Genomic DNA, 15,542 nt, shown 5'->3' on the forward strand with positions numbered 1-15,542 from the left:
TCTATCCCTTTTCGAATACGTAGCATTATCATAATCCGGAATACTATATGTCAAATAGAGCAATCGGGTCATATATGTAACACGTACGTCGAAATTTGTCAGAAGCGACAATTCACACACGGACGGTTCAAAGGAAACAAGAATGACAGCGTGAAAAAAGCAACGCAAAGTAAATTGTGACTAGATCGAGACAAAGAAACGATAGGTCGAAAATGACGATAAATGAACTGTATGTCGCTGTGCGATACGGTGAGATAATATTCACTACTCTCTCGAAATGGATTTCGCATCTAGCCAGCAGCTGCATTTCTCTACAAGGTGTTCGTCTGTGAATATAACGCGCATCGATTACGCGAGTAATCGCAAACGAAACTTTTATCTCTATTAATCGCGCGGAAAAAGTGAGATTTCCGCGATGAAATTTTACACGTTGTTACGTTCTCCGATAAAAGAAATTCAATTTTCATTATCCTGGTGAAAAATTCTAAAATCGCAAAACAAAAGTCTATAAAATGCAGCTCTGTCCTCCTCGTTTAAGACTCCCTATCTACCATTCCGAAATATCGAAGAAAACTGAACTTTCATAATTTTTTTTACGCCATAAATTTTGCCCACCTTAAATTCGATCAAAATTTTAATGATCGTCGCGTGTGATACTTCGATTGAACTTACGTATCTCGATTATATCGAACATACCGATGTGATTCGCGAGAAGCAGCGCGTATCCATAGAAAGTTTTACCGATCTTCTACACTCGGTTGCGCGCTTTCTCTTGTCCTATCCTCTCGAAATTTCGGTTCTGCGAAAATACAAAACGCGACCTACTTCCCGGCCCATTTTCGCGGTATCCACGGTATTAAACGCAACTGGATTTATGGCGTTCTAATTATTCCGTAGCTCGTTAGATAATACAAATCCGGGGTTCTCGTCGGGAACCGGGCTTCAAACCATGCTACGTAATTGTGGACATTTTAATTAACGAGGAAATTCGATTACGTCAGCTACAGTTACGACACTGTTCAACGATAGAACCGAATAAACCGCGAATTAGGAGAACGATAATAGTTGAACATTGTGATACCTTATACTTCAAATCGATGATCATCGATAGAGTATGCTGTAATTTCGCAAGAACTAACATCCTCCGCGAAGGTTCCTTAAGACTCAGATTATCCGAGGTATTTGTATTCAAATGGTTCGCAATCAAGCGACTTGGTTAATGAGAACGAACGTAGAAACTCGAAAAGGGTGTTTCGAGTTGAGTCTGTAAATATGTAACGGATTCATCAACTAACAGAGTTTTAAGGTGCTTCAATTTTATAAGGGACAGCTCTATGTTTAAATTGTGTTTACTGAGGGGAAAAAGGTATAGGATTCAAATTCAAAAGAGCAAAAGCTTATTACTATGAATATTAGTCCTATATACATTTTATCGCAGTATAAATTTATAGTACGTTTTAAAAAGTGATCTGGTTTTTGTTGATATTTAATTGATTTACTTAAATTACCGGAAAGTGAAATTATCTCCTTATATCGGTAGTATCTTCAATTGCGCAAAAGTCTACTGAAATAAGGCTCTGCCCTGTGATTTCTTATCCAGATCGACGTTATCTTGTCCCATCGTTATCGTCCTACTAACCGATATCGTGGTGAGATACGAACGAAATGTTCTGTATCGCAAATACACCTCCACGTTTTCTTTAAAACGAAAGGGTTAGTCGTTCGAAACGAGTTTAGTTATCTCGACGAGCGAAATGTGGCGCGAAGCTACGACGCGACCGCAATATGGTGATCTGCCGGAAAGAGCGAAGCGGAGGAAGAGGAGTGAATAACAGAGAAACGAAAGAGCGGATTTCTTTCGAGTGTCCCTTTAAATCCAGCCACCGGTTGGTGGGGAGAGGGCCAGAAGACTAGACGGACGAGTGGAGGTAAAGCGGCACATAACAGCGAAGGGTGAAGTGGATGAGAGCTCCAAAAGGACCGAACCTCTCGACGGGGTTGAACTTTCAAATTCCATCGCAAACATCTCACTCCCGGTGAACGGGACCAGCCGCGGGAATGGCCTGGGACGATCGTTATATACTCGGATAGGAGACACAGTTCGGGTTAGCGATGGGCATTCGCCACTTCGCTTTGAAACTTTACAAACAATTTTCTTGGGACAACGCTCATTTCGTTGTAACTCAAAGTATTAAGTCTGTCAGTTTCGACGTTTCAAAATCGCACACACGCGTTGATCTAAGGATGGACTAAGGATGGACGTTGTCAAATTGTTCGAGATTTTTCTGTTTCGGCAGGTGGCATTCGCGCTCTTCTAGCTTCTAACTCCTCACTTAGACCTTAGGGATTCGCTGTGTAGCTACTCGAAAAATTTTTTCCCCGGAGTACTCTCGAAACTTTCAAGATTTTTGAAACACTTTGAGTCGAGATTGTACGAGCGTCTAAGGACTCCCAAGTAACGAATAACATTCGAAGCGTGCCGAATTGTCTTCAGGCCATCGCTAGCTACTCCTACTAGGACGAATCGAATTCTCCCTCCTCTTTCTCTATTCTTTTCCCTTATCCACCAGTGCTATTTGCTGGAATCGTAACGACGACTAACAGAGATTTAGAAATTCCAGCTTTTTGGCCAAAAGATCGAGCATAAACGATCTTGAAGCGATCATTAATGACTACGAGATTCTGAAATAACTGAATACGAAAGAGATGTTTATTACGTGTAATCATCCATTCAATCGATTTCAACCAGACGCTTTTATTGACGAGGATTACCTGCGAAAAGCAATTCCAATTGGATTGGATATTTTAACTGTGTAAATTGAATGACTAATTCTACCAACTTTAGCGAGGATAGTCTATTTGAGGGACTTCAGTGCTTCTCCACCGCTGATCAACCTCTCGATTCGATCGTATGAGTCTCTCGATGCTGTTTCGTTGCTGCCGTTTCGTTCCGGTGTTATCTGCTATCCGATGTTGTTTACTATTAATTAAGTCTAGAATTGATGGAAATGTATTGGGACGCCAAAACAATTTATCGTATCTCGAGACAACACTTGCCGTAGACTATAGAAAGAGAGAGAGGAAGCCATTCGATTGTTCGAGATCGTGCTCATTACGTCGAGCTAGCGTAATTTCTTCGAAACGAAGATTTTTATCTTTTAGCCACTTCCAAGAAGTCTTTAGCTTTGGGCAAATCGTTTCTCCCTCCTTTTTTCTTCTTCTTTCTCTATCTTTACCTTTACTCTTTCGACCTCACGAGATCCAAGTTTCTTGGTATTCAACGCGATCCAATAACGTAACAACTAAATGATGTGATTGAATGTAACGCAATTTCGATCATCCTTATTCTCCCAAAAGAATGTCATTTGTTGTGTAGCGATTACAATGGCGTGACAATTACAAAGGAAAGCAATCATCCGTAGAATACATTATCTTAGACTTATTACGTTCGACTCGAGAGACTCGATTCTAATCGAGGATATAATTCAAGATCACGAGAGAAAGAAATCACATTTTTCATGTTCTACGGGAGAACTATTTTAAAATTCAATACGATCGAGATTGATAGAACGTTTAGGATGATAAAATCCGCGATATCAGTCAAGGAAAAGTATCGATGCGTACTCGAATCGAAACTTATCGGATATACCGAGTTTTTTATTAACCAGGAGTGAATCAACTGCAAAATTTTTGAAACAGATTTTTCAGCGTTTCGAGGCATTTCGAAGATACAGTTATCTATCGTACGTTTTACTTTGCGAAACGTAATTGATACAGTTAACCTCTAATACGACTTCTGTAGCAGCTGTTGATCAGAATTTTGCCAAAGAGACCGATCGACGGTTTAAATTCGCGGGAAGAAATAAACGAAGGAAATTCAGTCGACCGAGATTACCATAGATCGATTTTTCTACCATCGCGTCGACTTTCCATTGCGTTCAGATTAAATGGAGAGAACAAAGAAAAGAAACGAACCTCCTGGTAAACGGGGTTAAAGAAAAATTATTGGAAAAATTGAGGGAAATAAAGTGCGAATGGAAGCTATAAAACATGGAAATGTGTCGAGAAATGTTGAAACGATAGAATTGACAACCAATCGTGAGAATTTTTGATCGAATACAAACGATATATCAACTTTGGACGATGATAGAAAAACCGCTGGCACTAATTAATTAATGGTGATAAATCAATTCACGGGCCAACGAAATTACAACAAATGGTGCATATTTGTTTAGCTGAAAATAGCAAATAATCATTATTGAAGGACCCGATATATATGAGCTACGTGAATTCGTGCGAATAAATACTCGAGTACGTCCGGTCAAAGAATAATTGAATAATCCACAATTAATTGTATTCGAACTGCAATCGCTAATGAGAATCATATTACAACCAAATTTTCATAGATATTCGAGCATAGAGGGGAACGGGATTTCCATCAGAATACTTTATTCTTTGAAAATATGATGTTTTCAATATGCAACATCAAAAGTCCCAATGAAAATCTATCGTCATTATCGTCGATCAGCAAAGAACTCGTAATTTTTCATACACAGTATTTTACAATTCTTTAACAGTGAAAAAGTTATCAGACATTGTGCAAATAAACATCGCCAGGCCCTTAATCACTCTAATTACCGTACTCACTTTCCCGAGTAGAATCACCCTCTTGTGGGTCAGACACATTGTGCAGTTCGTTCATAACTCCTAGATATAGCATAATGTAGTAACTAAAATAGTTAAATAACAAAATGCGTTAGCGTATATGGTATTCAGAGTGGCTGCAAGATTTAAAATAAAATTGCAAAAAATGTTGCAAAAAGTAGAATTTGGTTTTTACGAAGATCAAGTAACTGAATGCGCAAATTGCAAGATATTTTGATTAATCTAGATAATTCCGCTTAAAAACCATATCATATACACCTAACTGTCGCGACAAGGTACTTATATTGCGAGTCTATTCTTGTAACGTCTGCTGCTAATTCTACAAGGCCTAATTTAACCAAGAGGGCGCGGCTCCGAGTTCCTGCACGAGAAAGGTGACTCGCGATCGTTGTCTTGTCCCGTACGCTGTATCTAGAGTGAAAAGAATGACTTCCGTGTTTCCCTCCCGGGACAAGAAAACCCGTTTCGATCGTTCGATCAAACTGTCTTGGCTTTCGGGACCGTGTATGACTTTCCTACGAAAACTTATTGTCTGAATGTCTATTCGAGATATCAGCTCCGTCACGAGACGTCTCGATATCGGTTAACTTCGCAGCAAATTGACTTTCGTCCACGTAGAATTCCAAGTTTCCTCGCGTTCGTTCGTTTAATATGATAACGTGTCTTTTTTGCTGACGATAAAGTGATGAAAGACATCAAAGAGAGAGATAATTAAAAATACGATGTAATTAAAAAACCGATATATTATAAAAGTCAGAACAATTAATTCGTGGATAGATTTAAATTTATGTTCTTGCGGAAATTAAGCAAATAGGAACAGTAAAAGCATTTGTTCTCAAGCTTTTAACGCACGATAAATATGTATGCATATGAAGCTCGTCCGGATTAAGTTTTACACCCAGTTTCAAATGTATTATCGTCATTGTTATTTCCACGTTTTCCATTTCCGGTGAATTAAACAGCTCGCGTATGTATCAACTATTTAATTTTACAACACCGAACGATACAGAATTGCGGCACGAGGACGTCGTTTTTCCTTCGTTGATAAAGCATCGTAATTTATTCTGGCTTTTTCGTCCGAATCGACCTAGCACGACGAGGCCGATGCACGTGCTCGCCTTTATCACTCAGGGCTACATCGCGGTGTTTTGCACGCATCGTGTCACGTCGCATCGGGTACAACCAGTTTACGCTTCTTTCATTCTCACTTAATCCAGTCGCTTCATAAGCTTTCGTCTATGACACGCTAACTAGAATTTTCTTTTGTCCGTGCCGTGTATATACATGAAGTTACGTGCTGAAACGTTTCTTTTTCTACTTTGCTCCCTGGTCTTTCGACCTTCTTCGTTACTCTTTAAACATTCATGACCAACCAATGGAAAAATCATTCGCGCCCGACGACAAGAAAAGTCGTGCGAACATTCAATTTGCTCGAGCACGCAACGAGCTCGGATTTCCTTCCGCGAAACGAACTCAACGAATTATTCGCGGTGCGGTTAAAAGTCAGCCAATTTATTCGCGTCGCGTAGCCGTGGGCGCGAAAACTTGGCTAAAAAATATCAATGCTCGCGAATTAGCAGCAGCTGCGTTACCGAGCCAGCAACATAGCTGCCTGTTAGTTTTTGCGGCGGAGAGACAATTATATTAGCGAGTTTACCCAGTGGATCGATACTGCACAGTCACTGAGTCAAGGTGAGCTTTCTCCACTCTCCTTTTCTCTCTCTCTCTCTCTCTCTCTCCCTCTCTCTATTTCCCCCGTTCGATCACTCCTTTTATCCTTTGCGTTTCTACCCCCTCTGACCGCGTTCGACCTGTCGTTCTTCTTCTTTCTCCCCCGTTTTTATTAACCTCTTCTAACGCTCCTATCTCGCTTTTTATATCGTTAACCGCGAATCATGCTAAGCAACTGATAAGAAAACGAATGGACGAAGGAATCGTTGATCCGTGGAAAAGAGCAAACGGAAGTTGAAATGGCGAGTGGAAAATGGGGAATGGCGAGTTCCGGATGGTCACAGAGTATAATTTATTGGCGAGAATGTTCGTGGCTTTCCAATAGCTGGACCGTTATTATTGATCAGTGGAACTGTAGGTCGCGATTATCTACGGATCGATCACACCTCGCGTACCGACCAAATCCCTTTTTCTTCCACATCGTGTTATCTCCCTTGGCAATGCGTTCGAGCCTCCCAACATTTTCAGATCGCGCATACGCTGCCTTCTCCAGCACCACGACGACAACCACGCCGCCACAGCCACCGCAGCTTTTATCCTTCTCTTCGTGTACCCGATGCGATGTGACACGCTTTCTGGAGCCCCTCCCTAGCGATACGTCTTCCAACTTCCCGACACGACGACCAACTTACTTACACGGGTCTAGCTATTGGTAGTTATGTTGGCGGAAGAGAATCAGCTACGCTTCTGCGTGGCGAAATCGAAGTATCTATATTGCTTTCGCAAATTGGTTATTTTTGGCGAGATGCGTTTCAGTGGCAGAATTCTGAATAAATAAAATTGCAACGATTTTATCCCTTATAATCGAATTGTTCGGATGTCACGCTGGTCAACTTCATAAATCGAAATATAAAAATACATCGAATACAAAATGACGATTACAAACGATACTTTTGAAAATAAAACCTGTGAAATTCGGATTTCACGGATTGCAGAGACTTTTTGGAAATGTTCATTGTAAATCTTTGGGAAATATGGAGTAACATTTCGAATAAGCTGATGGTAATGTGGCAACAGTAATTATGATTTACATATCTTTGCGAGATAAATGCAGATTAACTTGGCGACGGATCAACCTAAAATTTATCACGGTACTCGACCGAAAACTTGCTAAACGAGCTTACCGATGAATAAACCAAAGTTTAAGCGTTAAATTCTCCATGCCTACCTCCGGCTGATTAACATTTACCTGGTTGTGAAACTTGGTCGCGTCATTTTTGCTTAAACGCGCCTCGCCGCATCACTCGAGTTCGTCCTTTTCAGCGGTAAAACTGAATTTTTAAACATCCGCTTCACAGGTTTACAATGCCTTTTCTTTAAATTCTGCAAATGACGTACTACGGATCAAATACACGAAACAATTTCATCTTTTATTTTGCGTTGATAAATTTCTACCTTTTGAACTTTTTCGATATAATGGAGCGCAAACGTAATAGAATTTGAAATAGCCAAATATGGGAAAGTATTTTTCAATGTGTCATGTGCATTAAAATACTATTACGCTCGGGGTAAATCGATTTCGAAGTTCGCGCTGTCACGATGTTTGCCTTTCTTTTACTTGAATAAATTGCCTTGCGATATTAAACAAAATTCTGTTCCTTGTTTCGATTTAACTAAGGCATGAAGAAATCGAAAAACTGAAATATTATGCGAGAAAGATTCAATTTTGCCTGGTGGAAGGATGGACTGAAAGAATTGGAAACAATCGTTCACTGTTATTTACGATACACCGCGAACATGCCCAAGCGCCTATTGAACGAGACGCAATTCGTTTACCTATTCTACTTGGAAAGTTCCCTAGTAGAATAATAGCTGAGATTTCGTTTAGTCGTGCCCCTATACGTGATGGAAAGAAGTATGACCAAAAATCCAGAATTGTTACGTGTTTTATAGTATCGGAAAATTTAAACAATAAAATTAATTTAGATTTCTGTTGTCATGAAAAAGTAATAAATTTATATCTATAGAAAATCAATATCATAAATGAAAAATTTATCAAACGGTAAAGGAGATTGCTATCGATATCTGTAACATTACTATAAAATTAATAATAAAATTAGTAGTGATTCAATATAGATAGAACTGGAATTTTTGATATTTATCGAAATTTGGTCGAAGCGATTTTAAGGCAAATCACCGAGATAGATATTTAAACGTTTCCCTAAAACAATCGCAATTCGTGCTCGATAATGGAAATGCATTTTTTAGAGCTCGATTGCGTTGTTATTGTAACAACGAAAATTCCACTCGTCACTCAAACGTCGCGTCGTTTCGAGCCATCGATACCACTTTAAAATATTAGATTTAATGTTCTGAAGCGTGTATCGAAATATCGAATGGAGATAGGTAATAAATTTGTTCATTGCTCGCAAACGATCCTCCTGGTGCATTACGTATTTATGATTCGAATCCACGATTCCGCGTAATTTGCAAAAACTTTAAAAATTGATTGCTTGTCGAACTTTCCTTTCCACCTTTTGAGCAATTTTCAGAGAGATCGGCGAATAGAAAGTAGGATTTTTCTTTCTTATCTTGCATCTTGCGAAAGAGCCGTTGCTCGCTTTTATGCGATTTCATCGTTCTTCTAGTTTCTTATCTATGATCGGACGGGAAACGCGATTTTTTCAAAATCCGCTGATTCACCTCGCGTAATAATTTATCTCGTTCAACGATTCAATCCGCAAACGTTCCTTTAGAACGGAGATAGGTAGATGATTTTATTCGAATAATGGATAACGAATGAACATGACGAACATCGATTTATTCCGATATTCAATCCGATAAATATACATTCTATTCTTATTTCGATAATGATATTTACATTTATTAAAATAGTTGGTCTTTATATTTACCAAATTATTGCTAGTAACAAATGCGATTTCAGTAATAATAAACTAGATGAACATTCATCGAATAAAGTCATTGATTTCAGATACGAGAGACCAGTTATTTATAGCTTACATACCTCTTTTTCTGTTCCTAGAACGTTAGTAACCCATGTGCATCTAACGTGTATTACCAGATAAGGTAGATGGTGCGTTTCAATAATTTATATCGCAACAGTTCCTATCAAAGCAACTTGAATTCGAATCACTATTTCGCATAAATGCATAAAAGTCTCGAATATTGCTATAATCAAATTACGAAGAACCTTTCAATTTAATCTATTAAATATAAACTAATTACGATAAAACGTTAAATATGACTAGGGTCATAAACAACGAAGAAATTTAAACAAATTTTCAAAATCGATGACAGTGATTCCACGAATTCATATCTTTTCGATGGCCATTACTACGTCAGGGTAGGTGATCAAGAGAATTTGACCGTTATGCGATTACGCGACTGTCAAACATGTATTACCGGATGTGTGTGCCTTCGTGTGGACAAACGATCGAAATAATACGAAATATTACGTGTGTCTGATCGTTCTTGGGGTCACGTCGAAGAAATTCAATAAACACTCATCTCGAATCCAGTTTTCCCCTTCTGTTTTTCTGTTTTTCCATTTACGAGAAGAAAGAATCGATCGTTCGAGAAATCCTTCCGACGTGGCGTAGCGTGCTACAATTTTATAAAACTTCAACACGAAGCTCCCTTTTTCGTAAATCTCCGGAGCGATCGCGATTTCTCTGCTGTCAACTAGTTAGCCGGAAATCGAGGAACAGGTATGAAGAGAATGAGAAGTAAATGAAACTACGGGCAAAACTATGACGTCAACCATACGACTTTTTCTTCGTCCAGCGACAAGGAGAAAAATCATGGGAAAACGGAATGGGGCGGATGGAATTTTCGAAACAGATCGCTCTCTGTTCCGCGCTTTTCACTCGGCGATTTGTAAACTATCACCAACCAGATTTATTACGTTTCTATGAAATATGGTCACCGGAAAAGATTCATCGCTTCTCTGGGTTGAAAAATCGTTCGTTTCCTCCAATTACTCTAAGTTACTTATTGCTAGCTTATTGCCAGACGATATAACACGATGCAGATACGAATGGAATGTAAATTAAAATCCGGATTTGCTCGCTGCAAACGTTTTCACATGAAAGATATAAATGGACGAGCATCGAACTGCGATAAGCGCGAGTCTTTTTCGAGCGGAAACATTTTGAGAGTCATGCAATTAATGAATTATTGTCGTCTCGCCGGGAAACGGTGTCGACAGCCTTAAGCGACACGGTAAACTTTCAACGAAGAGCGAACGCTAAGAGCGCTAAGTGCTCTCTTTTTATATCGATTAACATCGTTAGTGGTAAGCATCGGTTATTTTCAACAAAGACGGAAAACGGTGATCGTCCACCGGTATTTCTCACGGATGACCTGACACGACATTTCGAAAGAACTTTGCCAAACACGATCTATTCCGATCGCTGATTTCCTGCTCTTAGTCGTTCCAAGCGTCTTATATTTATTAGCTTCGTAATCGGTTCCCGTTTGTAGTTCCGTCGCGACAAAGAATACCGGAGATTTCGATATTCAGGAGATTACAATTAAAAGGCTCCGCGACGAGAGTCAAGGAAGTTTCGTTAACGTGAAGCCGTTTACACTTGAAAGATTCAGAGTCAGAGAGACACTTGAAACAAAGTGTTTCTTATACTCAAACACGCCGGCATCTTATTTGACGCTCAAAGCAACGTGCTTAATGCATTTCTACTTTTTACAAACGATATTTGTTCTCGTGCACGAGGCCGGAATTGCAACTCGTATAAATCCCTTGGCAACAAATTACTAAGCTACCTAGCCAGAAGATTGAAACCTAAACACCCATCAGAGTTATTAATAATGTAAACCTCTTTAGATTCACGGCTGTAAGATTCAGACAGCTACATTCTCGACATCCAAAATTTAGTACAACGGAAGACACGAATTGTTAAATTAGAACATAACTCTTCACAGTTTCATTTTGTAATTACATAGATACAAGTATCCTGGAATGGTTGATATGGAAATATCTAATAAATAGTATTCTTAGATTTTTCGAAACCATACAACAATAAGGAGTTACGTTCGGACATAAACGAATTGATTTGGCTTAGAAAATATGTCTGCCTACGGAGGCACTTAGGTGAATCTAGCCACTGGCGAGGAATCGAATAAAAACGTTGAAAAAGCTTCGTTTACGCTACTATTTTATGAAGCACAAAATTCTTGGGAACCTACTGACCCATATCCTTAAAAAGGCAAGTGTGACGTTTAACACGTATGAAAATTTTCGATGTATTGGACGGGCACGGCGAGATTTATAAAGTTGATTGGTAAGAGATCAGGACCGGATATCTGCACAGTATCGAGACCGGAACCGACCTCTCGATCGATCGACGTATCAAACGTCCCCTATATATTTCTTTACCCTCAAAAATAACTCACACGTCGACACGTTTCTCCCGAGCGAATATCGATTGTCAACGAAAGGGCAAATCATATTAAAAATCGTGAAATGTCACTTTTTTCTATCAGTGTATAATAAAGTATTTTTAACAATAATAGTAATAATAAAAGTAAAGGAGAACATTCCAACAGTCGTACATTATTTTTCGCCATATAGAACACCGCATGTATTCATTACGCTATCACCTATCGGTTTGCGCTTTGAAAGTACAAATCGAGTTAGGATAGAGCGACTTGAAAGTTCCGAGTAGCATCTGCGATAAATATGAAGCAAAGTTAAATTGTGTAGCTGTGCATCGTCGGTTTATTAGAAAAGTGACACAACTGGAAGAAGCAAAGTTTTCAGAAAAGCGATTAATAACACGACCATTTACGGATGAAAGGATTCGAGCTATTTTTCTGCGACTTAAGCAACAGTCCTTGGGTTCTGAGAAACAGTTCACTTTTAGAGTCAATTTCTGCAAATATCTCAACATCGATGATATCCCGAACGGCTCGCTTTTCTATTAAACCGCGTCGGAAATATTTCCGATATTTTCGCAATCGACTCCTGTGTGGAGTAGGAATGTCAGATATTTGAAAGTTCTTAAAACGCGTATGCGCCATTTCTTTGTTTTATAGCGAATCGATCTCCAAGCCGAGGTGTGCTTAAACGCGAGGATGACGCGATTTGAACGGCAATGTAATTTTAACATCCTCTCTTTCCCTCGTGAAACCCCCCGGACACATTTCATTGTCAGTATTCACAACTGAAAATGACGATATCATAGTTTATGAGAACGTTGAGAATACAAGTACAAGGGTAAATTGGCCCCGGTTATTCGAGTTGATATTTTTGCATGCAACACGTAAACCAGTTGCGCCGTGCACGATAACGAATAAATTGATTTTACGGAATATCTATATGCGTAATAGATTTTTCGGTAAAGTTCGGCGCACCGTACGAATCTAATGAATATGCATAGGATAAATAAATTAAACGAGTAAGATTGCGTCCCGAGGTTAATTCGAGCGGCGTGAATCGAACGAGCAGCTTGAAATTACTAATTCGAAACAGCTCGATGAGAATCGAGTGTGACCTGACGATTTTGCTTCGAATAAAAATTCGTGCATCAAGCTACCGCGAGATTAATATATCCTGTCAACAAATGAACATGTTTCCAACATATCAACATTAGACGTAGAGATTTCTTACTAGTGTAAGATAAAGATTAGATTAGAAGAACATGCAATTCGAAAAGCAATTTTCAACTGTCTCAGTCGCATATTGTCATGACTCTTATAGGAAATTTCACGTTTATGCTGGATTCACCCTGGCCAAAACTGTTCGCGAACTGTTCTTGAACAAAACGTATGCAGGACTGTCGCGAAGAAGCCCTTTAATGTACCTTTGATGCGTCTTCCGGACGAGCAGTGTTCGCTAACGACTTCACTCGCTGCACGTAAAAGTTCACGCTGCTGGTGAACATAGTTTGCAGATTGTTCGCAAACTGCTCACGAACAGCAGCATGCAGGATGCAAAATTACACACGTAAACGTAGAATAAATGAAATGACGGGCGCTTACCTCTGTGTCGTTCCACCACATGTGCAGTCGGTAGTTTTTAAGGACACGGCGATTCTCGTTGATATGATCAACAGCGAGCTTGACCGAAGGCATGACACCACGACCGATATGACTCTCGGGCACGTGACTACCGTACGGAAAGAATCCGGCGATGTAAACGTCTCGTTTCTTCGTGCCTATATTTTTCGGCCTCTGCCCGGCGCAGCCGAGCATTCCGTCGATCCACAGGACGAAGGCGCAAAGGTAAGCGGCCGTTAAAAGACCAGGCCAGCATCGGCTAGAACTGGTTCGTCTTGGAACCGTAGCCATCCTTTTCTTCTACTTCGCTCGAATACTTTCCGAGTGTCTGTTAGAAAAGCGAGACACGATCTATCGATTACCGATTGACACTTTTAATTGGCTTTATTAGCCGGCTTCCGATTACTCAAGCAGTAATCTTGCCACCGGTTCGTACTATCTCATTGTGCGCGTGTGCATTGAAAGCGATCGCTTTTACCGCTGCTTAAATTTAATGGCGACGAGGCAACTTAATTGACTGTATCAAACGGCCACTCTTTCATTTTACTTTTCTCTCTTTCTCTCGCTCTTTCTTTCTCTCTCTCCCTCTCTCTCTCTCTCCCTCTCTCTCTCTCTCCCTCTCTCTCTCTCTTTCTCTCCCTGTTATTCCCTTTGGAATGCGTCGTTGCTCTCGTTCTTTGTTAACGTCGCGTCTATTATGGTTGACTTCGGTGTCGATCGTGCTCGCGCGGGCAACGCGTAAACGCGCGATTTCATTCTCGCGATCACCTGATATGCGATCGATGATACTTGTATTCGTTCGACGCGTTTCACTCGCTACTGTTTTTACCGATACTGCCGACTGGACTGGACCGCCGCCGCCGCGGTTACCATTCACCGAGGGATGTTCTTTTAACGTTCAAACGTTCCACATGTTTCCGTTTCCTGGTTAGCTGTTGTTGCTGGAGTTGCTGTTGATGGTGCCGCCATCGCTGCTGGTGCCGCTGTTGCTGCTGCCGTCGCCGTTGCTTACACGCTTCCAAATTACCTTCCATCTTTTTGCCTACGAAATCTTTTCGCGTTACCGAGGCAAAAAAAAGAGGTGTCTACACGAATCGCCTACAGACAGACGTAATCTCGTAAAACGGACAATCTTCCAAAGGAAGAGAGCGCGGGCAAATAGTACGCGTTGCAAATAGCGAAAATTTCGCTCGGTTAGGATATTTTCTTGTACGCAAGAGACACGTATCGTAGAAATTGCACAACAGCATAAAGCTGCCTCGACTCGAAATTTCTCAATGAGCGTGTAACGAACGTGGTGCTATTTCATTTTTTAATTACTTTTGCGATCTACGAATTTCATGTTTTCGATTGTTTAGTTTTACACCGTCGTCGCACGTTATTTGTTTCCATAATTGGGCCAGCCATTGCATCCGAGTCGCATCTGTAACAAAAATTTATATTTCTCAAATTAAAGCGATTCATAAATTCTAATATACGAGCTGCAACGTTGCATTTAGTCGGATAACGAAGATAGATAACCTAAAATTCCTTATTTGCTCACGATTCCAGTAGCGGTTCAATGATTGTTCGTTAATAAGTGTACATGGATCGTTAATCACTAATTAAAGATAGATATTGTGCGAACAAACCATGTCTATCTGGTTGCACGTTTAACGTGTTCCCTGTATTTCTAGATCTGCTCGTACTTCGTCTCCTCAGAGAATGCTTCTACTTGTTGGAAGTTGCCATACTAATTCTGATATGAAGCAACTGGTTCTAAGGCGGCAATCGTGCCAAACGGAACAGTAGCAGAGTTAACATTGAGACTGCAAACTAAACAACTTACGGCTGTCATTCAGATATAAATTTGTCGTAGATAGCTGTTTATACAAGCTAAAGAAAGACCATTCTGCCTCTCGTTTGTTGTTTTATACTACATTCCTGTTAGCAATAGAAAGGTCAGACAAGTATATTTAGAAAAAAAAGAAAATAATCTTGTGATTTTCAAAAGTATTTGAATAAGATTTTTTTAATTTCTTTTTTCTGTTCGAATAATTTGAAATAATTTGTAATTCGTAACATGCGCGACAGGTACCGTTAGCAGTACTGAGATTTTCAAAACGAATTGCAAGATAAATAGCAAATATCGCTAGCAGAACCACCGATAGCTAGCAGAGTACCATTCGATA

General features: G+C 39.9%; 1 protein-coding gene across 3 annotated transcripts in view; it reads right to left on the bottom strand.

Annotated features, from left to right (window-relative positions):
* Positions 1-15,542, bottom strand: part of LOC132913961 (gamma-aminobutyric acid type B receptor subunit 2) — a 124,911-nt gene that overhangs the window by 49,488 nt on the left and 59,881 nt on the right. The window contains exon 2 of one of the 3 annotated variants that reach the window (XM_060972656.1): positions 13,354-14,020. In XM_060972656.1, the coding sequence (XP_060828639.1) occupies positions 13,354-13,662 (309 nt within the window). In that variant the 5' untranslated portion in view covers positions 13,663-14,020. Of the gene's footprint in view, positions 1-7,585; positions 7,725-13,353; positions 14,795-15,542 lie in introns of those variants that run through there. The other 2 variants (XM_060972655.1, XM_060972657.1) reach the window with 2 other exon arrangements.

The sequence above is a fragment of the Bombus pascuorum genome, chromosome 14, assembly GCF_905332965.1.
Source record: "Bombus pascuorum chromosome 14, iyBomPasc1.1, whole genome shotgun sequence".
NCBI classification, from domain to species: Eukaryota; Metazoa; Arthropoda; class Insecta; order Hymenoptera; family Apidae; genus Bombus; species Bombus pascuorum.